This window comes from Stegastes partitus, unplaced genomic scaffold (genome assembly GCF_000690725.1).
Source record: "Stegastes partitus isolate 25-593 unplaced genomic scaffold, Stegastes_partitus-1.0.2 Scaffold490, whole genome shotgun sequence".
Classification (NCBI taxonomy): domain Eukaryota; kingdom Metazoa; phylum Chordata; class Actinopteri; family Pomacentridae; genus Stegastes; species Stegastes partitus.
The window spans coordinates 107185-133113 of NW_007578221.1; the positions used below are offsets into that span (position 1 = coordinate 107185).

General features: G+C 44.1%; 1 protein-coding gene across 3 annotated transcripts in view; it reads right to left on the minus strand.

The window, feature by feature from the left end:
• ehbp1 (EH domain binding protein 1) overlaps positions 1-25929 on the minus strand; it is a 182243-nt gene that overhangs the window by 82398 nt on the left and 73916 nt on the right. For all 3 annotated transcript variants that reach the window (XM_008287212.1, XM_008287210.1, XM_008287209.1), the window contains 5 exons: positions 16274-16452; positions 15666-15714; positions 6812-7615; positions 4096-4137; positions 3728-3874 (listed from right to left, as the gene is read on the minus strand). In XM_008287212.1, coding sequence (XP_008285434.1) covers positions 3728-3874; positions 4096-4137; positions 6812-7615; positions 15666-15714; positions 16274-16452 — 1221 coding nt within the window. The remainder of the gene's footprint in view (positions 1-3727; positions 3875-4095; positions 4138-6811; positions 7616-15665; positions 15715-16273; positions 16453-25929) is intronic.

Below are 25929 nucleotides of genomic sequence, written 5' to 3' on the forward strand. Positions count from 1 at the left end.
ACACACACACACACACACACACGGAGCTGCACGTGCACGCGTGTCCACGTGCGCACACTTCTCCCCAAACCTAGTGTGGATGCTGATAATTAGCCTGGCCAGGCCGGTGTGAAATTACTGTTCTCATCTGCTAATGGATGAGAAGACCTGAAGCGAACAGACACACAGAGACACACACCCACTTCTCTATTAAAATAATGACAGCGGAGGAACGGCTAAAACAAAAAAAAATAAAAAGCCGGGACGTCTGCGCCGAGGATAAAACAGGAGAATAAAGTCCTTGCCCTAGATATTTTTAGGGGAAGCTCATTAATTACCCATCTGGCTGCTGTGTGGGCAGGGGGTCGTGACATTCCAACATTGCAAGACATCTGCACTACCGACTACTGATATGTTGTGAAGGCCACCTATAAGGAGGAGGAGGAGGAGGAGGAAGAAGAGGGCGGCGGTGGGTACAAACAATTAGCAGCACCGCTCATCTATCAAAGACAACACGAAGGGAGCAGGACCAGGTGGAATAACGTGATGGTAACGGACAGAAACGGGGTTAGAAATCTGAACAACCTGACATGAAAGACGGACACAATGAGAGAAAGTGACGGAGAAAGAGAAAGGGAGGAAACTGAACCTGTGACCTTAGATGAAAGAACGAGTCACTGTGGGCTACAATTAGGGAAGGCAGGAGGGAGAGCATAGGTCAGGAGAGCAGGACTACAAACGCTCAGCGTCCAAACCACCGACCGACACGGCGTTCAGCAGCAAACCGCGCTGGAGTCGACGTGGGAGCATTTAGGCTCAACACGTTTACTCAGAACTGATTTAAATACGTGCATCATGTTGTCTGTTCACAGGGAGCTGTGAGAAATAATAAAGCTTCCAAAACTACAGCTGGATTTTGTTTGTTTACATTTCAAGACAACAGAAGAAAAATGGTATTATTATATGTTAATATTTGGCTCCTGTTATCGGTACCTGCTGCACATTTTTTTAAAAAGTTGAAGCACTAACAGCAAAATGCACAAATCAGCGGTACGACATACGACGGACGAATCAACAGACGCTTCGTATCAGGAGATAAAAACAGCTCTGTGTTTGTTTACCATCAACCACAGCTCCATTCATTCCTATGAGAACCTCTCAGATGTGTTGCAAAACTCCTCATTCTGTTGTTTTTGTTTGACGATGTTGAACATCAAATCTTGTAAATGTGTAATAACCTGTTTAGCTAGTTTAGCACATGCTAGCTGTGTAACATACAGAGACGCATTCTGTGTTGGTTCCTATGTTCTGTAATAAGATATTTACAGACATGGCACCACACGAGGCTGGAAAACCTCGTCCTTTATGCACATATTCTAGAAAACTGGATGGCAAAAATTGACAAAAAATCGATTTTTAAATGTTAACTATGAAAAAACAGGCTGAAATTGTAAATAACACATTAAACAAACAGTAATTCCTTCTTTTATAATGTGTGACTGTAAATTTAAACTAGTTTGCTGTATTTAAATCAGCTAAAGATCAAATTATTTTAAAGATATTTGCTGTTTTTGAATGTTACAGTATTCCCTTAATTCTTTAATGTATATTTCACCCTTGATTTTCACTGTGTTCATTTGAATATTTTAATTGTTTTACAGTGTAGTTTTAGTGACTGAGAAGGACAAACCGGACTTTGTTGGAACGTCCATCCATCTGTGGACTGGTGGTTCACTCAGAGGCATATTAGGGCAGCTTTGGATGAAGAGTTTGATATTTTATGTGAATTATTTACCTTCTTCTACCACTAATGACAGGAAAGGTGGAGCTAATCTGATGACTAGTGCTACAGAAAATGGTTATTTCTGTCTTTTTTTTGGACAAATCGATTAATCATCTCAAATTGCACGTCTGCATTAAAACCCTAAGTTGTGCAGCTTTGAGTGAGACGTGATTTTAGATATCTGACGGATTTGTGGCTTTGAAAGCTGCACCCCTAAAAACAGCTCATGCACTCCCCTCCTCTGCCCCACATTAGCCACTTCCCTGGAAGAACGAAGGCCGCTTTAATTGAATTAAATTATACCTTATGCATGCTAAACCGCAAAGCACCTACTTAGACAGATGGAGAGTTAAATGGGAAAGGCTCGGGCCTCTCCAGCTGATAACATGGACACACACACACTCATGCTAATCAAAACAAGACATCAAGTAATCTAATCTGAATCACTAACAATTATCAGCACGTTGGCCTCGAGGCCAGTCGTATTCCTTTGATCAATGTTTTCTATTAAAAAAAGTGTAAACAATTCAATATCTCCCTGACACCCCGCCTCCTTCCCTCATGCATAGCAGCAGTGTGTGTGTGTGTGTGTGTGTGTGAGGGGGTTATTAACCAATTGTCCTTGGAAATGAGTAAGGAAATCAGGAGGAGAGGGAGCGGGAACGAGTGGCGGGGAGGGTCTGGCTACTTTAAGGAGCTAATCTAAGTTAAGTCAGCCATCTTGCCGGACAACAAGGGACAGAAGAGGACCTTTTTTTTTTTTTTTTTTTTTTGTCGCTGAGGAAATATATCGGCGCCGCGACAGCTTTGAAAAACTCTTTTAATTTGCTTTTCTCCCTCTGAAGACTTTTAACGCCACCAGTCCTTGGAAGGTCCTCATTTATTTCCTCAGATTATGCTGAAATGGTTATTCCTGTGGCTGCTGCCGCGCAAACACACAGATTTGCATGCCTTCACGCACACACACACAAACATACACACACTTTAAAAAACATCTAATTCAAGGGCATATTTCTCTTTAAGGATTCCGGCAGCAAATGCAGGGGCATGCGGCTGCTGCCTTTTAGATATTTCATTACCAAAAGGTATTTATTTCATTTTACCCTCAAATCCCTTGTCGTCACAATTCTCACAAGACCATTTTTTTTTTCTAACGCCCCCCTTTTCCTTTCTCTGAAATATTTGGGAACGTGACTGAGGATTTGACCACAGTGCTTTCCCAGGGTAAGTCCTGGTTCATCAGCGTGCCCCCTCCTCCCAGTATATTATGTTCAGTGGAGCGTGCTCAGTTCAGAGCTGGCAATTTCACTCGCGTCTTCTCTAGTCTAGTTTGCTCCGGTACAGCGATTCTTACCCCCCTTTTACCATGAATGTACTTTTGCTGACAGGTGTTTGTGTACAACATTTACTCAGTGTTCGGGGGAAAGTGAGGGGGCAGCAAATTTGGTCGGGGGATGTCATAAAAATTGTGCAGAGTCAAGATGACCAAAGAGGGAGTCTGAAGAGCGAGAGAGAGAAATGTTTAGAGCGGGGAGGCAGTCCATCCACACTGGAGTTTTTCTCCCCCGACACGTTCAGGTTGCGACGTTCAGCAGTGCATAAGAGAGTCTCGGCAGAAGTTAATAAAGGGAAGTCTTCTCTGCTTCTCAAAGCTTTTTTCATAACGTGCTCACCAAAGTGGGCTGCTGCCGGAGGATGAGACAGTTTGGACAGGCTTTTCCAGCATGTTGGAAGTGTAGTGAGCAGCAAATAGAGAAGTGTGGAAGTGACATGAGGGTGCTGGAGAGGCTGCTGGTCACTCTATTAGCTGTTTCTGCACACTGAGGTCTCTGGTGTACGGAGCAAAGAGAGGAGGACGACGCACAGCTTCTGCTCTACACATTAAAATGACCACGAGTCGCATTCTTTCGAGTAAACTGAACCGGGTCGGTCCCAGACGGACACACTCGCAGCGCTCTGACTTACATCACAGACACCTGCAGCCCTGTTCGGCGCGGCCACGGCCGAGTTGGGGACGTTCTTGTTTCCGGCTTTCATGGCGGCGTCTCTGCGGGCCTGTTCCAGGAGGAGTCTGGCTCTCTCCTTCAGCTCCTCCTGACGAGAGAGCACCTTCTGTGGGCAAAGGAAGGGAGAGAATGAGATCACAAACTAAAATAACAGCACTGATGATAATAACCAAGATCGCATTGGGGTTGCATGTACTAGAACTCTGTCATAAATAAGGTGTGCTTTGTTCTGGATGTAAGAATAAAAGGGAGAAAGCTATTTGGAGTCCAGAAAGATGAAAATACTTACATAGATTGATCAGATGCACAGTATAGTATTGTACTCACCTTCTCAGCAGGAGGACTTGACACAGGAGCAGGTGTGGGTTCCTTTAAAAGAGAAAAATATGCAACATAACTACACATGCATGTTTAAAAACTAGTTAAAGAGCAACAGGTTCTGATTTAACTCTCTGAAATCTAAAACATAGATTTTAAATGATAACCAAAATTATACAATTCATCAGAGCCAGTAATGAGAAATTGTGTTGAGAAATGTTGGATTTTTAACTTCCTGATGTTAGTCGGGACAATTAACCAAACCTAAGCTCACAACTGTCATACTTCATCAGATGCACTTTATTAAACGTATAAAAATGTGCCTAAAATGTACAGTTTGCACCAGATGCTGTGCAAAAAAAATAATGACGCGTTATTCCACGAAAGCAACGTGTTGGCTGCAACCAATCAAAAAACCAAGACCATTCGGATGAACTGCAGGCTGTGTTTACACAGAGCAGAGAGGAGACGAGTAGGGAAACAAATATGAGCGAAATACAACATGTTTGAGCTGTAAAATAAATGCAGCTTGGCTCAAAATCAGTGTACAAAGGAGCAAGTTGTTGGAAGTTACATCCAGGATGGTGAGTTGTAGCGTCGAGGATTTCAAATTTAAGCAGTAAAATATGTGTAGTATGTAGGGCCATGATGGTTTTGTTTCCAGTATTGGGAAATGTTCAACAAGTTGATGACAGATTTTATCAAATATTGCAACATAAATTATCAGAACTTTAGCTTTTCTTTTATTATGATGTATGGCATTCTAACACGACATGCACAGAAGACATTTCAGATTTTTTTTATGCTTCTAGTCATGGTTGTGCTGTTTCTATAGAGATGCAGGACTTAACGTTGGAGTAATAAATGCCCAGAAACTGCTTGGGTTCATGGAACAACTACTTTTTTTTTAAAAACTGTGATTTATTCCAACAAATACGAGGCCTGACAAAGTGTCTGATGTCTTTCCGTACAGTGGCAAACTTTCACTACCTTCACTTGGACAGTCAGCGAATGGAAGAGGATCCAAACACGCCGTCCGTAATGTAGCATCAGGATGTGTTCCCTATAATATACAGCACCTATATGTTGGCATTACAGGGGGCAGTCTACGTGCTGGACTCACAGCCCGGACCGGGTCCAGTGGTGTGGAGAGCATGACGGCTTTGACAAGAAAGCAAAACACACACTTTGCTTAGACTTTTATCTGCTCGGTAATCCTGAATGTGTTGTAAGCAGGTGTAAACAGGGCAAACCCAGCTTTCACATTCGGCTTAGACAGAAGAATCTGCTCATAACGCTGAAACATGTTTATCCTCCCAACAAGTTAAACGTGGCCGGGATGCACGCGAGGATGCGTCCCGCTAACTAGATAACAGCAGATCAAAACTGGGGTATCATGGCTGTCATAACCCCCCCGCCGCCCCCCGCCTGCCCTGTGACCTTTCGACTTGTAAACAAGAAGCGGTAATCTGGGGTTAACCGACGCAGCCGGCAACTCGTTGGCTGTGTGTGTGTGTGTGAGCGAGTGTGTGAGAGAGCGAGTGTGCACACGCATACAGGTGTGTGTGTGTGTGTGTGTGACGAGATGATGTGTGCTCTGTGCAAAGCATCGCCACGCCTGAGCAGTCACGGCGCAACTGCCATCAACTGCAGGGATGAGAAATATAATGAAAAATATAATGAAACGTCAAAGCAGGGGGTTCTCCTGGGTGCCTTCCACAGTCGCCACATGTTAAGGGCCCCGGCCCGGATGTGTCTGGTGCTCGGCGGCGGCGACGAGACAGCTGACGACAACATCTAATGCAGAAACGGGGGGAAATTCGGTACGGTCATCTCCGCAGCGGCATCAACGAGGTCGGGATTTGAAGCTTAGCGAGCGCCAGGAGGGAATGAATGTTCACCACGTCCTCTGTCTTATGACTGACGTAGCTGTGAAAGTTTCAATCAAAGCCTGGGTGCGAGGATAAAAACCCCAACAATCCATTTAGCGGCCAGGCTGGTACCTGCAGGTGAACGCTGTCAGAATCTTAATACCCGACTTGAGCGGCGAGAATTAGTCAACATCAGGCAGACGGATCCAGAGGTTGTCTGAGGTGCAGGATTTATAATTGTGTGATAGTTTAATGACTCGATTTGAACCTTTACATTATTCAAAACACTGAACGGACACTTAACACCGTTCTGGTTCCACACCTGAGCAATTGTGCTGCAACTGAGCATTGTTGTCATTGTCAGTTACTTTCATACTTGTTGTTTGCTGTATATAAATGTCAGAAAATGGTGAAAAATATCAACAAAACAAACAGAAACGCCCTTAAATGTTTTGCTGTGGCCACAACCCAAAGATGTCCAGCTTACTGTCATAGAGGAGGAAAGAAACCCAACGTTTTTCCTTTAAATATTACTAAAACAAAGATTGTATTCATCCTCAATTATTTTTATTAGTTGTTTGGTGTATAAAATGGTGAAAAATATCAACTAGGGTTTTATAGACACAAAGAGCAACATCCTTAAACGCCTTATTTTGTCCACAACCAAAAAATATTCAGTTTGTTGTCATAGAAAGCTGAAAATGTTGACGTCTCTCCTTTAAAAATTACTCCAAACAGCTGGTGATTAATTGCTGCAGCTCTACTGTGCTAACAGTGGGCCTGCATGTGCATTCTGGATCTGAGGAGCTGCTTCATGATGAGAACAGTAAACACATGTCTATGTGTGTGTTTACCTGTTTGATGGGGATCTCTGTGTGGTTGACTGGAGGGGAGCTGGTGTCTGTGGAGGGCTCAGACTCGGAGTGACGTAGGCTGGCCCTCTTCTTCTTGATGAGATCAGCGTCCCTGTTGTAGGAGAAGCCCAGTTTCTGGTGCGGAGGTGACGAGGCTCCTCTCCTGGTGGGGGACGCTGGTTCGGTTCCTCCGTCCACTCTGTCCTCTCTCGCCTCGTCCTTGTGCTGCCTCTCCTTCTCTGCGTCCCTCTCGGCTCTCTGCGGTAACTCGCTGAGGTCCAAAGTGTTGGCTTTGAGTAGAGTCCCCCGGTCCTCAGAGCCCGGCGCCGCCGCGTGGGTCGAGTTTGTTGCTGTGGCGGCTAATACTGTGCGTGGCGACGGGACAGGAGGCGAGGACTGCGAAGGCCCCGGCGCCGGCAAACTGGTCGAAACCGCTCCTACCTCGGCCTTCCAGCTCGGCTCCGTCGCCTCCCCTTCGGCAGCTTCGGCGCCGTTAGACTCGACGCCACCTTCGGACGCAGTGGGCTGAGAGTTCGCCTGGCGGTGCTGCACGTCGTTCAGCTCGGCGTAGAACTTGTCCTGGCCGATGGAGGCGTTGGTGTCTGTTTCAAAGTCGCCCACTTTGTAGGTGCTGCGGCTGCTGTTGGCCTCGATCTGCACCACGTTGAGCTCCTCGCCGGAGAAGTGCGCCCGGATCTGGTACAGGTAGGTCATGACGGTCAGCTTGTCGGGGATGGCCAGCAGCACCATGTCGGAGGGCTCCAGGAGACGAGAGATGCCCAGGCTCGCAAAACCGTCGTAGGCCTGTCAAAACAAGGACACGACAACAGGTTTATACACCACAGAGGCAGCACCTATCCAGAAAAAACAAAGACTCCAGTGAGTATCCCACATGAGAGGGATGGAAGGGTGACGATCACTGAGGAGACAGGAGAAGCCTGACTTTTTCTTTTTTAGTCGCGGGTTGTGGTTTGGTGCATTGCTTGCATGATCTAAGCGTGTACGTGTTCATGTGTGTTTGCGCGGCAGAGACACCTTTGCTACGACTGCTGACAGGTCATGTCAGGGATGGTTGTCCCCGATAAGAGACGCAGATACCTCAAGACAGAGCGCTTAATCCCAAAGTGTGTGTGAGTGTGTCCTTATCGCTCGCCTACATCAACATGCCCACGCTCTCCGTCACGCGTGTAATTGGTCTGATTAGAGTCTGATGAGAAAATACAGGTGTGATTATCAAGCGACACACGAAAACCAATCCCCCATCACAAGATAGACTGAGACAGAGAGACAGAGAGAGAAGGGATGAAAACCATTATCGCAGCCAATGACAGGTAAATAAATAGATTAACAGCACACACACACACACCTACACCTACACACACACACACACACACACACGCCCACGCGCTCGCTCTGCCTCCGTTGCTGCGCACACACAACCTCCTCATCCATCTCTTGCAGGTATCACAGCTTGTATCTGGCCTGCTTGATAGTGTTGATCTAATTCCAACCTGTTGCAGCAGCCGTTTGTTTCACTGCCTCCGTACATCTCCCCAGTCTATCAATCTCTCTCTCTGACTCACAGACCCTCCTCCGTGGGCTTCTTTTTTTGTTTTTCAGTCCTTCCTTCCCATCCACATCTTTTTCGTACCTGTCTTTATCCACAGAAGGGCTCTATTCAGCATGTATGATTTGGCATTAAGCTCTTGGTTTGCATTCGTCACATAGACTGGATATAAAGATGGACGAACCCTCAGTGGACCTAGCCGTACATGACTCCACCTAACTCCCAGCTAGTCCAAAAATAGGCAAAGAGGCGGAAGCGTGCATAACTTTAAGCCTTAATACAATTTATACATGTGAGTTATATATAAATTAATCTGCTGTACAGTTGTCATGAAATGGTAAACTAGCTACAGAGACCAAAACCCGACTTTGTACCTGGCTGTAAACATGTTTATTTCTCCTTCAAAGTTGAGCGTTTTAACATGGGGGTCTATGGGAATGAACTCACTGTGGAGTCAGCCTCAAGTGGCCATTGGAGGAACTGCAGTTTTGGGGAATTAAGTGTTGAAGGCTGCTGAGGGTTGTTTATGGGATCTCTGGAGTCAAACTACAAACTCCAAGTGGTGGTTTAACAACATCAACCTCTCACCAGGTCTCCAGTTTGCGCTAATTCTGGCAGATAAAAGGATATAAATGCAGGCTTTTCGTCAAAACCAACAAGAAAATGGTTTGAATTTTAGATAGTTTCACTTTAATGCATTAAATATAAACCACTATGAAAGCACACAATGAAAACACAAAGTTTGGTTGCATGAACAAACCTCAAACATGCTTCCTAAATAGATCATTAACAGGCTTGGTCACTTCTACGTCTTTGGGTTTTACTTGTTTTCTTTATTTAATGTAAAAGATTATATTTTATCCTCATTTACTTGTACTTATGTGGGTAAATTTAAATATTTGTGTGTTTTATTGTTGTGACAACATTATAGTCTGTAGTTAAAGTGATTCAAATGTTTTATTTCCGCTGGCGTTAATTAAAAATTACCCATATTTATCAATATTAATTGAAATTAAACATTTTATCATGATAAATTGTTCCCGTAGATCACCTACAACGTGTCTGTGAATATAATTTTTCTATTTTTACACGTTTATTTATGCACTCTGAAGCAAAAAATCCCACAAAAGATGAAAACCAGCAGCGCTTATCACACGCAGACTACTGTTGTTTCCTCTGAAAGATGTTAAAAGTGTAAGGGTTTGATGTGCAGCTATGGCACCTACGCTCCATCCAAACTGTAAGAGAAAATAAATCCCATTCGGCGTAGTTAATCTCATTTCTCCAACTGTTTTGGTTTCTATAACCCCCAAAGAAAACGAGAGGAACGGTGAATAGGTGCTTTTGGCTGAAGAGATGTTTCTCAATTTACAATCAATTATTACGTCTTTTGTCGGGACGAGTCTTTCTTCGCTCTCACCTGTTGTGTCCCTTCGCATTGACGGAGACGCTAACAATGGCTGAACATCTATACTCACACAGGGAAATGAGGTCTGTGTGTTTCTGCTTGTGCTCGCCGAGACAAAGCAGGAAGAAAGAACTGATGGCGGGAAAAAAGAAAAAAGGCAGAACAGAGAGGAGTTTGCCTTTACAGAGAGCCTGTTTAAGTCCCCACCACCTTCCTCCTCCTCCTCCTCCTCCTCCTCCTCCTGACAGAACGGGAGTGTGAAAGAAAGAAAAAAAAAGATAAAGAGAAAGGAAAGAATATGACGAATAAGAGGGCCTGATTGGGTTTCTAACACGTATTCAGGGGAGCAAAGTGTGCTTGCATTGTTCAACTCTCGCCCAGGGTAGGCTGTGAAAGAGAGCGACAACTTTGCTGCTCAATGGGGACGGAATGAAAGAATGAGAGGGAGAAAAGAGCGAGAGTGGGAGAAAGTGAGAGGCGCATGAGGAGGGAGGCTCTCGAGCTGGGTTTTGTTTCAGGGTCGATGTTAGTCTTGACATGTGCTACAGTCTTTTTGACCTCGGTGTCAGGATTTACTCTTCTTATATCTTCTCTCGCAGCCTGACGAGCCCTGATCATTCCACACGGCTGAGACAATGAAGACTTCTGAGCCCATGTTTTCTTTGGAAAGTTAGTGCAGCTCAAGTACAGAAAGTCCGCTGCAGTGAAAAGATGAGACTGGTTGTAGCGTGGAGGACACACTGCCACGACTTATACTACATTAACAAGAAACAAACACACTGCCGGGACATTAAAATGATAGTGAATAGAAACCGTTTTCTTATTGAATCCAACGCTAATTCCTGCATTCCTCAGACAGAACTGCTTCCCACAGATGAGGCATCTCCTTAGAAGGACCTGTAGCCTCGGTTACATCACACAAGTCAACCTAAAACTCCACCTTACGATCTCTATTTTAGTAACCTCTCAAGTTTCTATGAGCAGCAGTCAACCTCTAAATTTGAACATATTCAAATTTTAGTGCTATTAAAGTAAATAAACATGTATGTAACTGATCACTAATAGACTAATAAGGCAGAAGAAGGCGTCTCCGTCTCCTCATACGTTCACGTCCTGATTGTTGTGACTCAGCTCAGCGCTCATTGATTCGTCCCAAAAATGAAACCACAAAAACTTATTTTCAAAAAAGTAATAATAAGTTCCTTTAAACAGTTTGGCACTGCAGTTTTTAGCAAACATAACCCAGACAGGAACGGTGTATCTGTAGGAGAGGATGCTCAGCTGCAGATATGGTGAATATTTACATCAGTGTCATGTGTATTTTAACAAACCTGATACGAGTTTCCTTTACGGTAAAGGATCCTAATCATTCTCGATTTTGATTCTTTGAGGGGCAGCTGGTTTAATGCATGAGTTCTAATAACCTCATGATGTAATATATTATAGTGACATAGGAGACGTGTATTTTTGTACCTTTAAAACACAGTACAGCATATACTATAAAGCTAGACTTGTGGTTTATTAACACAAATGAATAAGGAGACAGGAAGACACATGAACGGAGATGGACAGCCGTAGATTGTCTGCTGGACAATGTTTATGAACTACTGCAAGCTAAACTTGGGACCATTGGAACCAGTTCTAGGCTGAAATCAGTTTTAAATGACCAACCCTAGAGCCCATATCCATCTAGTAGCTCATTATGGTGTTTTAAATAGAAATGTTCTGATCAAGTTCTTTTTAAATTGTAGATTAACTGCAGCATTTCCTTGTGCCATCAGGTAGAAGCTACACCTGTTTAGGCAGGTAGTTTCCATTTGGAAAGCAGAGAGCACTGTGAGGGTTTAGCTAGTTATTGGGCACCACGATCAAGTCTCCAGTGAGGCTTAATGACATCCGGCCAGCACACATGTAGGGATCAATTAGAGCATCTTTCTTTTGTTAACTTAACAGCCCATTTCTTGGTCCAAATCATGCGTCTGTAACTTTCTCAATGAGTCCAGTGAGATTATTCAAATCTCAAAAAATGTTTATGTCAATGAGCATCAACTAAAGTTTGGGTTAAGTTGCAATGTCCAAACCAGAGATGCCCAAATCTCAGTCTAAGGATCAGATCTCTGTTTTTTATACTTTATGGACAACAACGACCCTGAAAAGAGAAGAGCACACATGGTAGGACGTAAAGTATTCTTTGTTTTTTTTATAGTTTTACAAGTATGTGTGAGTAGTTTTGTATGCTGCAATATATTCCAGTGAAAATGCTGCATATAATGTACATCCTTGTCAAACATATTATTATAAAGGCTAATGATTCACTTGTGTACATCAGCCCTAATGCTTTGTGAACAACATTAGAAACACGAATGTCAAATGAGTGTCATTTTTGTCCAATAAGAATATTGTGTATTTAAAAAAAAAAAAAAAAATCTAGTTTTCTCACTTTCCATCATCCGGCTGACAAAGCTCTGGGTCTGGACTAAATGTCAGCGCCGGCTGCCCCGGGCCGCTGCTCCCTGCTCCCCTCCACCTCCTCTCAGTGACTGACAGCTATCTATCGTTGTCAATCATCAGCACCTCCTCCCCTCAGCCCAACCCCTCACGGTGGAGCTCGGGGCGATTTAGCCCGGTGCTTGGTGCTACGCTATCAGATGGCATGACAAATTACTTCTCCTTGGCCTCATTACACACACACATAACAGCACACTGACAAAACAGACAAGACGGGGAGGCGAGCGAACACATCAGAGCTCCCAACTCCTAAAACGGACACAACATGCATCGTTACATACAGAGTCATCAATAGGCGAGCATACGGGCCCTTTCATCATTTCAAAGGTGGCGAACGCTCTAAAAATTCTCCTCTTTCTCTCTTTTCCGAACCCACCCCCCCCAATATTGATTGTCCTTATCTGTCATAATTCAGCACAGTCTGAGCTCATTGCAATCACTCTTCACAGATAGACTGTGAGAGGAGGAGGGGGCTTGTCTATCAACTAGCAAATGAAAAGCAGAGATAGTTGTCGTTTCTATACATTTCCATTTCTGCCGTCCATTCAATAAACTCCACACGTCCTAACAACCGCTCACGAAGCGGCTCCATACGACGCTGTGGATGAAAAACAAGACTCTTTTCATCGTCCTCTTTCATTCACTGCTTCACACGTTTTGATTTGAACATTTCTGTTTTTATGCGTCCACCTCATATTTTTATCTTCAGTCCTTTTTATTCTCGCTTGCTTAAAATGCCACAATACGCTGTCCTCAACTGGTGTGAGCGTTTCCTCTTTTTCTGACAGGAAATATCAGGGACACTCTTGTTTAGCACCTGCAGGCTGCTACACCACACAGGGCATCATTCCTCTCTCTGCTCTCCTCAACCAGCTAGCTTTCACAGTCAGTCTCTTGCAACACAACTCGTTTACAGTTGTGTGTTTCTATTGGAGACACAACAACAGCTTCTATGACATAAATAACACGCAGAGTCTCACACAGGATGCAGGTTAGATTCTGTCCAGGTTTTAATGCTAATGCTAATAGCTGCGTTCTCGTATCAGCTGTCAAGTGAATTTGAATTTAAAAAATAAATAAACTGTGAATAAAGCTTGTTAAGCTAATGTTATTAAATACACTTGATTGCCTACAGTTATCAGAAGGTGGCAGCATAGGCTACGTTACTGTAATAAAAGCTAAAGTAGAAGAAGAAACAAACCTGTGAGCTGCTGTCAGCCATGTTTCATGACAACAAAGTGAAAACAGCTGATCAGTCCTGCAAGTTAAATGCTTGCTACAGAAGAAAAAGTGCTTCCATCTCTCTGTGCCTTCAGGTTTGAGGCCTGTAGGTGCTTCTAGTGCTGCAAAATGTAGCTTGTGCAGATTCACATACGTTTAGTATCTAGTACTCTGCTCCCAAGATGCTCATATGTGTGTATATACAGTACATACTCGACTCTTGAGGGCTGTATGTGCGCTAGCAGAAGAAGTCAGGCGATATCTACCTGCGTCTCCTGTATGCACGCCACACAAACAGCCTGTTCGGCCAAACGTACATGAGCACCAGGTGTAGATCTGTACGGGGGAGCTGGTCGCTGCACGCTGGGTACAGTGCTGCAGCCATTCACCAGCTATCACCTTCTACGGCATATTCCCATATTACTTATATCTAACCAATTTCTTCAGGGCTACTTGAGCACCTGGAGGGGGGTGAGGGGCAGTTAGCAGATATGGGATTGGGTCTCTGCCTCTCCCTCCACTGTGGTTATTGTCAACAGGGTAGCATTCATGCCTAACAGGGCCACCAGAGGTTATCGCTGAGCCAGAGTGTGTATGAGAAGAGGAAATCAAGCTGCAGGAACCCGACGCATATCGTTCTGTGTAGCCCTCGGGGCCAGAGAGGGGACGCCGTGTGTACGTAGGTGTGCGAGAGTGTGTAGTTAAAAAAAACAGCAGTGTGTGTTTTGCAAGTGTGAAGCAAAGAAGTCGACGTGCGCGCAGAGAGCCCGGGGGAAAATGGTGATGTGTGCGAACGAACACCTTAGACGGTGAATTTGCAGATATGATGACACGGGGCAAGGAGGAAAAGAGGTGTACGTTTGCTTTATGTAGAGGAAGAGCTGTTCGGCTCAGCATATGTGTGAGCTGCAAGGTTGTGATACGACAACACGGGAGTACACGCTAACAAACTGTCTCCTGTACACTGTATACGGGTCATTCCAGCCCAAATCATCACATTGTTTGGAAGGATTCCTGCTAAACAGCTCTGATTTGCCTGAATTGTTATATTGGTGAAGATATCTGTGAAATGTTTAGCTTCATACATCGAATACTTTCCGACAAATCTCCTCCAAATCAAGGTTTATTCTTACAAAGCAGGGTCTGAACATGAAAAATATGCCCACATTAAAGAAAATTACTCTCTTAGTCATGTTTTGAGAACCATTTTGTAACTCCAGCACTCTTAGATTAGACTATCCAGCAATACTTTTATTTTGTTTTCGTGGTACAACTTGTCATACCTGCTCAATCGCTTTGCAAAATTCAACAGAAGTAACATGTTTGTCATTTATGTGACCCAGTATTTCATATTAAAAGGTACTCCATACGTTTACTTTGGTATTATCGGGACAAACAACCACACATGGTTCAGAAAATATCACTAATCGACTTCTGCATCAACTGCTTTGGTAATGTGTGCTCAAAGACGGAATTTTTCATGACAGACTGATATTTTTTTTTAAAATTTCAACTCACAATTAATCAGAGACTGTTTGATCAACATGTCTGATTTTGCAAATTCCAATTCAGTGACATGATGAGAAACAACAGTGAAAAATTCAGGCTTTTATCTTAAATAGTTCCTGGGATGTTGGTGTTTGAACATAGCCTCAAATCTCAATATGCGAAAAAACCTGCTGACAGGAAATAGATTTGTCTCGAAAAGAATTTGATAAATTTAGCTAAAATGCCACAGATAACATTTTAAATATCTATAGCTGGTCGAGCAGAAGGCCTCTGATGATTTGAGATGGAATAACACATATAAAAACAAAATAATGTGCAGCACAGTCTTTTATTTAGGTTCATAAGCTTCCTTCAGGCTGCTGAGATGAGATACTAACTCACCTCTGCCAGATCACCAAGTCATGCTTTGGACATCCACGTAAACACATCTCAGCAGGGGGAATGAAAACTGCCATTTTTACATTCTGGCTGTGGTGTATGCGAGGACACACATTTTGCTGTCTTTCTGTGTGTTTGCACCTTCCCCCTTCAAAACACACTATATCCAGGGATTAATGGCAGATCTCTAAATAAGGCCAAATGGAGATGTGGATGGGAGGGAGCTAAGTGGTGTGAAGGGCCCAGCAGTGGCTGCCTCTTACCTTTTTGTTGTTTTCTTTAATATCCTGAGGATTGAGCGACTTGTAGTCTCTGGAAGAACAGTGGGGAGGGTCGCAGAGGAGGCGGGCAGAGAAACACAGAGGGAGAGGGAGAGAGGGAGACGGAGCGGAGGAAGAGGTGTGTTTAAATATGCGTCACATGTAATGGTATTAGAACTGTAACATGCAATTTCATAGCAGTGCAATCAACAGAACTAATAGAGTGGAAAATATGTAAAAATAACACACCGGAGTGCAAAGGCGCACAAGCATAAACACGGACACATTTGTACACAGGGCACGGCTTTGATAAATGATCTTCATGTCTGCCCTGGTGATGGGCTGCAGCTTTTCCATATGCTCTTCTTTTCAGCGCTACACACACATTTAATACTAAACGTTTAAGGAACCTCACACACTCAGAATGCTAAAAAAAAGAACCATAATCACACGCATGAACAACAGAATCAGCTGCAAACATGCAACTCTTGTGTAAATGCACACACATGGGTCACACTTAGCCGCTAACTGTGCAAATAATGAGTCTGTTCTCCACACACATGGTTTGTATTTTAGCTCTAAACAGTGTCGTGGTGCGAGTGTGTGCCTACATGATGTCGGGTCTGAAGTGGTGCAGCAGGGCGCAGAAGGCCAGCCCGTTCCTCCAGGAGGTGGTGAAGTTGGTGATCTTCACCCCGCGGTAGTTCTTGGTGACCTCGCGGCACCAGGCCAGCAGGGACTGGCTGGCGTTGGGCTTCCCCCCCAGGACAGGGCTCGGGACGGGGCTGGGCTGTGGGCAGACGAGGAAAGACAGAGAATTTAATCTTTCTGAAATATTATACGACAAACTGATGCAACACTTTAATATCGTTGAATGGCTGCTACGTTGGGCCACGATCTGACCTCCAAGTAGCTTCTGAAGTGTGTTTTTTTACCCACATTTTTACTCACTGTGGGCTCATTTTTCATTACAATACAAAGTCCTGGACCTCTATGGAAACAGAACAACCATGACTAGAAGGAAGGAGAACTGAAAACAGTCGTCTGTGCAATATGGCACCGTTTAAATACCTTAAATCATAAAAAAAGACAAAAAGAAATGGTGGAAAATTGAAAGAATCAGCATGCGTAATTTTCCAGGTGCAACTGGGGAAAAATGGTGACTCTAGGTAGTATGAAGGTTTTCCTTTTGACATTTTTACAGCCACTACAAACTCCTTTACACATCAACTCTAGACAGATGTTTCACCATGCTGTATGTATCTTAGAATAGACTAGAATATCTTTAATTAGTGGGCGATCAGTGATTAGTATTTGCAACGCCGAAGCAGCAAAGCGACGTAAGAAAAGCAAGAAAACACAACTATAATTTATTTTAAATATAAACACTGTATAGACGATATAAATAAGAAAAACAGAAGAACACAAGGACACTAAGAACACATTTAGGAATATTTGCATGAATGAATTTGGTTTATTAACAACTTGCTCTACTGTTTTTGAGCCGTACTGCATTTATTTTATTGTGTTAATTTGCTCTCAGTCTCTCTAATTAGCTTCTACATTTGTCTACACATCCTGCAGTTCAGCCTAACAGCTGCTGAGTATTTGTCACGTTACTGTTGGTCGTAGCCGATTCATTCATAAGCTCTCAGCTGAGCCAAAGAGCTCAGAATTTGCTGTTTTCTAACAAATCTGAAGTTAACCAATACAGGTATACATCAGTTCTCGTTTACAGTTTCTTATAAATAGTATAATTTGGGCAATTTTTTAAAGCCAGCATGCCTCAAACTCAGCAGCAGGTTTTGGGGGTTTAACCGATTAAAGCAAACAGGACTAAAAACATCAAGAAAGGCAAATTACATCCTGCTAGCGATTCATCCGTCCCCTTTGAGTGGCGTGATGTGAAAAGGTTTCTACGTTTTTTTACGGCCGTCCACACCCTCCCCTCCACTCTCGAGCCCCTTTCATTATTTATTTCCCAATCAGATGTTTTACTTAGCAACCATCCAATTAGCATTCCACAGTGGCAGCGTTTAATGAGCCGGCGTGGTGAACGTGCGCGGGCCGCGGCGGAGGGTCATTCAGAAAGCGGCGTATGACCGTGAATAATGTAAACATCTTATTAATTAGCTCCGCCTTTGAAGTCTTATCTGGGTTGAAAGCTTTCGCCATTAGGAGCCGTTTCCTCTCCCAGACTCCAAATCCCACAAATCCTTGGTGGTGTGGAGGCGCCGGTGTTCCTGCCACAGCCAGCAGAACCAATGCTATTCTGATTATTCAGCTGGCTGTTGGCTAATCTGGTTATGGGGGGACTGATACGGGCTAATTCTCTCAGATCATTTTGGAGAGAAATGGCAAAAATGTCACAGAGATTTGATTAAATTCATTAGAGGGCCGCCGATCAAATGCGCTGCAGATCCAAGTTACTATTGTAGGAAAGACAATGACGCTAACGAAGACAGATTTAGTTAATTAGACGACCTAATATGTTTAAGGAGGTTCATCAAGCTTTACTTGACTCTTAATACAATTACACAAAACAGGCAGATTCTGAACTGGTTTTTAATTAACCAGGATGTGAAGATAAACTTATATTTAAATTCTGTTTTGATTGTTGTAAAATGCTAAACGTGCTGATTGTGTTTCTCTCACAGCTGGGAGACGTTTAGACTCTCATGGAAAAGGTTTATTTAACCATAAGCAGGGAAAACAGTGAATGAAAGATTTCACAGGCGCTGACCACCAGAACTAGTTAACCCAGTTTTCAGACCCAGAGGAGGCCTGGAGCTCACTACAGCTGGCCTGCCTGAGCCTCGGCGGCCTGACGGAGCTTGCGGTGGCCGACCAACCCCCTCTGTTGGCGTCTTTCTGCTACTGCAAGAGCAGAAAATAAAGCGATGGGAACCGAGAGTGAGGACTCGTTTGGATTCAAGGAAACAGAATTATTGAAAGATAGCCGACTGTGATTGATCCTTTTGCAGAAGAAACGACTAATTGTAGAAGGTCTTGGTGTAGGAAAGGAAAAAATATGAAAAACTAATGGAAGAGACGGCACAAGAATAGACTTCTGAGCTCCCACTCCAACCTCATTTTATGATTTTCTGATCTGAACACGGCTTCGTGGCTCCTGCCAAACATTACATTTGCCATTAGCAGATTTTAAGAGCTAATAAATGATTGGTTTCAGCCAGTTAGCTGCGCTCCACAAGCACCTGGATGTCTCTTGCTCGCCCATTGTTGCATTTTAACCTATGACCGCGAGCCTGGAGCCTGCTGAGATGCCACAAGGGCCAAAACAGATGAAAGAGACCGGAGGCCGTCTCTAATAGCAATTCCTAACCTTTGTGCCGGTGTGTGTGTGCGAGCAATGCAGGCCCCGGTGGCAGTCTGAGTACAGGGAGACGGTAGCGGGAGCCTGAGGGGCAGACACTTGACATTTCCGGCTCATCTTTAAAAGAGGGCCTTAACCTTTCCCCACAGCTTCTTCAGACACGTTTTAGGAGGCCTCGACGACGCCTCCGTGCCGCTCAAACAAACGCGAGGAGGGAGATAAAAAGTCAGGAAAGTCAATAACGATTATAACGCAATTACAGTGTGGATGCAGAGAGAGGCTTCTGTAAACAAGGCTGCTGCTGGCTCCACGTCGCTTTACATACAGCCTCGATCACACCGACAAAGATGCATTTCTACACATGTCCCTCTGTTGGCCGACTGACCCGACTTGCTTCTCCAGTTGTCTTCTGTTCTGGTGTGTGTGTGTGTGTGTGTGTTGGTGTGCAGAGGTTCCGTGTGGAGTGGTCTTCCTCCAGGCCTTCCCCTCCTGCTTTTTTCAAGTGACGGTTGAAAGTAGTTGTCTAATTTGAGCGCTCTAATTACCTGGGATTAGAGACCAGGTGCTATTAAAGCAATTAGACACACAGCACACTCCAGTGCCGCAGACCCTCGCCGGCGGAAAACACACACACACACACACACACACACACACACACCTGAGTAACACAGCCAGTGGGAAAAAAAACATACATTAGCAAGTAGGAAACTGTCTTTAAGGCCCACTTTGCATCCAACTGAAACACACTCACAAAAAGGAAACTCCAGCACTTCAACTAATCACATTTGGGCAGTTTTCAGAACTTCTCTGTTAAACCCAGTCAAAAATACCTCTTTGCTTCGTTCCTGACAAACCAGTTTCCAGAAGCCACCCGCTCACGTGACCGGCTGGCGCTCGTCGCCACCACGAACCGATGTAATTTCCCTTCCATTACGCTCCCCGTCCCGATAAAGGTTTACAAATGCATCTCGCCACTCAAGCCTTCGCATCCATCAAATATTGAACAAACACCATATCGTCTTTTACAGGACCCTGGCTGCATTTCCTTAAGACACAAACACGGGAGGAGTGAAATTTTTATGAGGAGCAGAAATGCACCCCGACTTATCAAACAGTTCGCTGTCTTGCCCCGGAGGAGGGTTGTGTATGTAACGTGTGTGTGTGTTTGTCTTTTATCGGCCTGTGTGAATGTCACTGGGTGTGTGTGTGTGTGTGTGTGTAACACTGACACAGCCATGTAGCTAGCTCGGCTCGAGGGTAGGATTAGCGGAGAGCATTGCCTCGGCCCACAAACATTCCATATTAAAAAATGAAAAGGCAACCTTCATTACTATCAGTGGCACATAACCTCCCCTCTTCCTCCTCCTCTGCTACTATTATACGCAGCCATAACAGCCTGGGCAGAAAATACAAGCCACTGACAAGAGATTCCATTATTCCTGATGCCTCAGTGTCAACAACATACATCTGACGGGGCAAAGAAAGAAGGAGAGAGAGAGAGAGAGAGAAAAAAAAATGGAAGAAGGGAAAAGGATGTTAGAGAGAAAGGAGGGGGGTTAAGCTCACTACAATGCCTGAATGACAAGATAGGAGGGAACCTGGGAATGGAAGCATCCAGGTCGGAGCCGGCGTCTGGAGGAGGATTTCTGGTGTCAGCAATGTGATTTTTTTGGAAGGGTTGTGTTGTGATCTGAGATCTGGAATCAAGAGCGAAGCAGCTGAACAATGATATACAAATAAAACTATCAGACTGGGTGTGAATGAAGCAAAGTTGGAAAATGTTTTGCCTTTAGAGCACATCTGGCCAAAACATCTGCTCTACTGCATGTGGCAGATTTAAAGTACTTCTAAGAGCAACGTACGATGAGTGCAGCATCCAGTATTACACTTGGAGGTACCGTACACCCTGCTCAGGCTGAGTTTAACCCTCTGAGCCCTGGGCTATCTTCAGGATACTTTCACTGCCTTCACTTCTATCTTGGTCACTTTTCCCCAGAACAGTCTACGCTATACAGATCTGCCATCATTTGATATGATAATGTTACTAAGAAATGGATGTTCTAACACGTATCTCATCATAAAAAGCTGTCAGTGGAGATATATGTCCATAATTGTTGAGGGGAGATTCTCTGGAAGCTGCTAACATCAGAACCATGATGCCGGGGTAAATATGTGCTAAACATCTACAACCACCACTGTGTTCTCGCATACAGGTGACCCACGCTAGTTTTTTGGTCACTACTTTTGAGTCAAGGCAATAAAAAAAACCTAATTGAATATTTAGTGTTTATTTTTCAGAAAAAAGTCCAAACTAACATGAGCCCTATGGTGGAGACGATGCAGGAATAATAAAACTGTAAAGGCAGAGCAACGACTAGCATCACTGGAAAGGAATAAGTTCTGCTGCTTGATTTGATATAGAGTACATTATGAAACAATCGAGAAGCCCCTAACCGAGAAGCAGGGGAGTGACAACGCAGGAAGACATCAGTAAAGGTGTTTATTCTACATTTCATTCACTTTATTTCTTCGGTGTGTTTAAATATGCATAAATACAAAGCTCCAGTTCTCCCCTATCTTGTGATATCATAATAAAATGCACTGACTTATGCTACATAGATATTAAAATATCTACACAATGACGAGTTCTAGAGTAAATTCAACAAGAATGTGAGAATAAAGATGGATGTACGACGATATGCAGGCTGTGAAAAAATGTCAACTTGTGATTTTATTATTGCTTTGCCACAAAGACAAGCAGCTGGTATTGTTGGACAGGTCGAGTCGTGCGGTTTTATTTGATTTACCAACACGTCGCTGAATAAATACTTTGAGAGCTGTTTAACTGAGAAGAAGGGACGTTAGTTTGGATTCAAAGTGGGCTGAAAAACTGCTATTATTCACACTAATGAGAAAATATAAGGTTCTAACATATTTGTTTTTTTTTCCTTCTTGTTTCAGTTTGTTCAGTTAAATATTTAATTGGTTGCAGTAGGGAGCAAGTGAACAACTCCAGGATGTGGCAGGACTGAGTCGGGGGTAAAAAAACTGAATGAGAGGCTACTGCCAGATATCCCAAATGAAGACGGACAAACGTAAACCAACTTACACGGCATTACGCACAATTACAGGCCTAGAGAGAGCAGAGGCCACTGAAACCGGCCTTTTGGAGTCATAAAAAAAAGATGCAAGTCAAACGCTTTAAGTGGCAGCTTTGTCTCTCACTCCGGGGCATAACGCTTCAATGGAAACTTAACTGGCCTCAACCCAATGACATAAACCCACGACTCTGTGGAGAGAAAAGAGCTTCCGTGTCTTTCCAATCTCACTTTGGAGGCTTCAAAGCAGTGTCAGAGAGTGTCAGATTTGAGGAGGTGTTGAATCTCATACTCTTTAAAACTTGTAATCCGCTCAAGGAGCCTACGGCAGAAAAAAAAAAAAGAAGAAGTCGTCCACACATTCTCACACACACACAGTGCAGAGTACACATAAACACACCAGCTCACTTCAAATGACAACAGTCTGAAGTCGCTGCAAATGCATGCAAATTCTAATGTACTGATGCTGAACAGGCACATTTTAGAAAAGGTCATCAAACGCGCCGCTTTTATCCGAGACGTACACACACTCGAGAAATATTAATACCTGTTCACATTAAGAGGAGCTGCTTGGTGCACTTAAGTGGCCTGTCCGTCCCGCCGCTGATAAACTCATCTGATTGGCTGCTCTCCAACGGCTAACACGCTCAATTATTTAATTGCGACTTCAATCAAAACAAGCAATTTGTTTAATCTGAGCTTTCTGCGCATTAGAAAAAGACAGAGCAGGAAAAAAAAAACCCCAGCACGATCACCTCGCGTCATCTTACCCATGAAATTGTGCTTCGGATTTCAAACGTGGCCTACATGAGAGCGGAGAGGGGAGGGCGCAAAGTCCAATCAAAAGTTCAATTATGTAAATGGAGATGTGGAGTGGATGGAACAATAAGGAACCTGGGGGGAGGAGGAGGACCAGGAGGAGGGACAAAAGGCTGGAACAGGAGAGGAGAGCGAACGTAGCGTGAAAAATAATACACATTAACATACAAAGGAAATATCGCATTACTGTTGTAATCGCGCCGCTTCCAAAGAGAGTCGTGAGAGAAAGTGTGTGTGTGTGTGTGAGACGGTTTTGTCTGTGTGTGAACAGGTGGAATGACAACGATTCACACCTGAGAGCTCACGCTGAACTCATGAGCAAGGCACTGGGCTGCCGTGCCACCTACAGAGACGACGTTGGACTACGCAAACAAATCCTCACGCCGCGGCTTCGTGTAATATCTGCACGTAAGAAAAATATGTAAATACATTCATTATGATGGTGATTTGGAGGGAAGGGGGGGGTTGCTAGCGATTCACTTCGAAGCAGATATGCTTCCCATCTCGCAGTCAACTCGCAGGCCAAGACAGAGGGCCTTTCGGCAGTTGGCTACCGAGATGTAAAATGCAAAAATCAGGAAAAGCTGTTTCCTTTTCCAGGACCAGTTCTGCTTCCAAGGCCTATTTTGCTCCAAAGGCATAACCATGCAAAGCAGAGTGGGGGGGGGGGGAGGAAAAAAAAAAGAACAGAACAGAACAGGAGAGGACAGACAAGGCTTTGAAATTGAAATAAAAACCATTCACTGCAAAAAAAAAAATGGAATAACAGAGTTTGGAGGAGACGGCAGACAAAGGAGCGGCGGTGCCAGCTTGCAGTGTGCCCGCCCGCTCGCCTAACGTGTAACACAGGGGCATAATGCGGTGTAAGCGCTGGCTTTAGCTTGTCATGGAAACGGCAGTAGCATTACCCACACTCACGCCTCTGCAAATTAGCTTTGGCTGTGGGGAGAAAGACACGCAGGGTGGGTAGGTTTGAGATGGAGTGTGTGTGCATGTGTGTGTGTGTGTGTGTGTGGTGGGATTCGGTTAGGGACAAAACAGCATCGCCGATGGTAGGGGAGGAAAAAAAAAAAACACACGTCCTGAACTGCCTTCTTCCTGACTCCTTCGCCATCTGTTCCCTCCTATGGGTTACACAGATGTAATGGAAGATAGTCGAACCTCCTTCTGGGTCAATCCCTCCACCAGCACTTTTTCAAAAATTACAAGTCACCGGTTCAGAGTGAGACTTCAAAGCCTGTTCTGCCCACTTCCTTCTTCCTTCAGCCCTCAGATGTGCACAGACGTGTGCGTTGACCACGACAAAGGAACTTCTCGTGTCAGAAATTATAATCAAGTGTGTGTACATATGTTTGATAGATGAATCCACAATCACAGAAGCTAAAATATAAAGATGGCAACTATTCAGGAGTGAAAACCGCACAAATAGACGCTACTGACGATATATGATGGAGAAGTTCAGTATGTAAAGCCTGACGAGAAGCTTGTATGGCCGACTACAAACATGAAAACTAAGACTGTACGAGGTTTTGATCAAAGCAAACGGACGACGTAGGGATGCAGCTCATGAAGAGAGGCGAGAATCAAACTTTAGAATCATGTTTAAGTCGATGCTTTCTGCACTAATGAAGGCGTCTCGGTTTGTTCTAGGACAATAAATCTACAAGATCATTACCTGTGCTGTGGTTATTTAGTGTTCCAGTAATTCAGGAGGTCAGATTAGAAGTTCACAAAAGACTCTGAAGGCCTCCTACAGCTTCCCTCTTCTTCCACCTCCTCGTACATACATGAAGCTATAATCCAGTGTGTGTCCAAGCAGGTCATTCTCACTGTGTTTGGATATGTTTAATAGAAATGCAGCACAGAATCTAAAATACAATGACGATAACTATTCAGGAAGGTGAAAGCCAAACTAATAAACTGTACGGATGATGTATAAGAAAAGGTCTCATGTGACATAGGTGGTTAGTGAGTGAATATTAAAGAGGCTTTAATAATGATGTTGTGTTATTGCTCTTTGTTTAAACGACAAGTTGTATTAAAAAGGGTTTGGATGTGAACAAACAAAGATGTAGGGATGCAGCTCATTAAAACAGGTGAGAATCGGGTGTTAATAAACTTTAAGTTGATGCTTTCTGCAGTAACTTCTCTGGAGATCCGCTCGGTTTGTTGCAGGACAATAAATCTACAAGAGGACTGAAGATCACCGACTCTGCTCCTTTCCTTAAACGTGTCGTGTTTATTCGTCGTTAGAGAGTCGCACTAGAAACTCACAACACTGTGTACGTTCTAAAAAGACTCCCGCAGCTTCCCTCTTCTTCTTCTTCCACGTCCTCGTCTTCCTCGATAAATAAATAAGCTTTGGGAGGAAGAGAAGGAGAAAGAGAAAGGCGGGTGTGTGTGTGTGTTGCTCTTATAAATCTATACCGTATTAATCTCCTTTAACTGCCATCTTCAACAAACAAATTAGTGGTGCAATGGATTCAGAGATCAGCTGCGCCGATAACACCGCCATTTATCAATTAATCTAAGCCTGGGCAGGGAAAACTCATTAAGGAGGCCACTTTAGGAATTATGTTCTGCAGGTAAAGAGGCTGCGTGTGTGTGTGTGTGTGTTGGGATGTGTGTGTGTGTGTTGGGATGTGTGTGTTGGGGGGGTCTTAATGCAGCGGTTGCTCAACCCCCTGCACCACACGCTGCCATTGTCCAGCGCTGCGTTGGGCTCCAAAGTGATGAGAGGGGTGATAGCACAGCCAATTAAAATGAACATAATTACAAAGTCACCCCTTTGACTCCTGATCAGAATACACATGCATCAACACACACATGCTACAGGAGGAAAGGTGTGCTGGTGGTGGTGGTGGTGGGGAGATGCTACACAGAGGGAGGGGAAAAGAGGCAGGAATATGACAAGAGCATCCAGAAAGAGTGGGAAGAGGAGTCAGTAAAGAGTGCAGAGAGTTTGGAGGAAGAGAAGAGGGGAGCATGTGGGGACTGATGCTGAGTTTCCTCACGT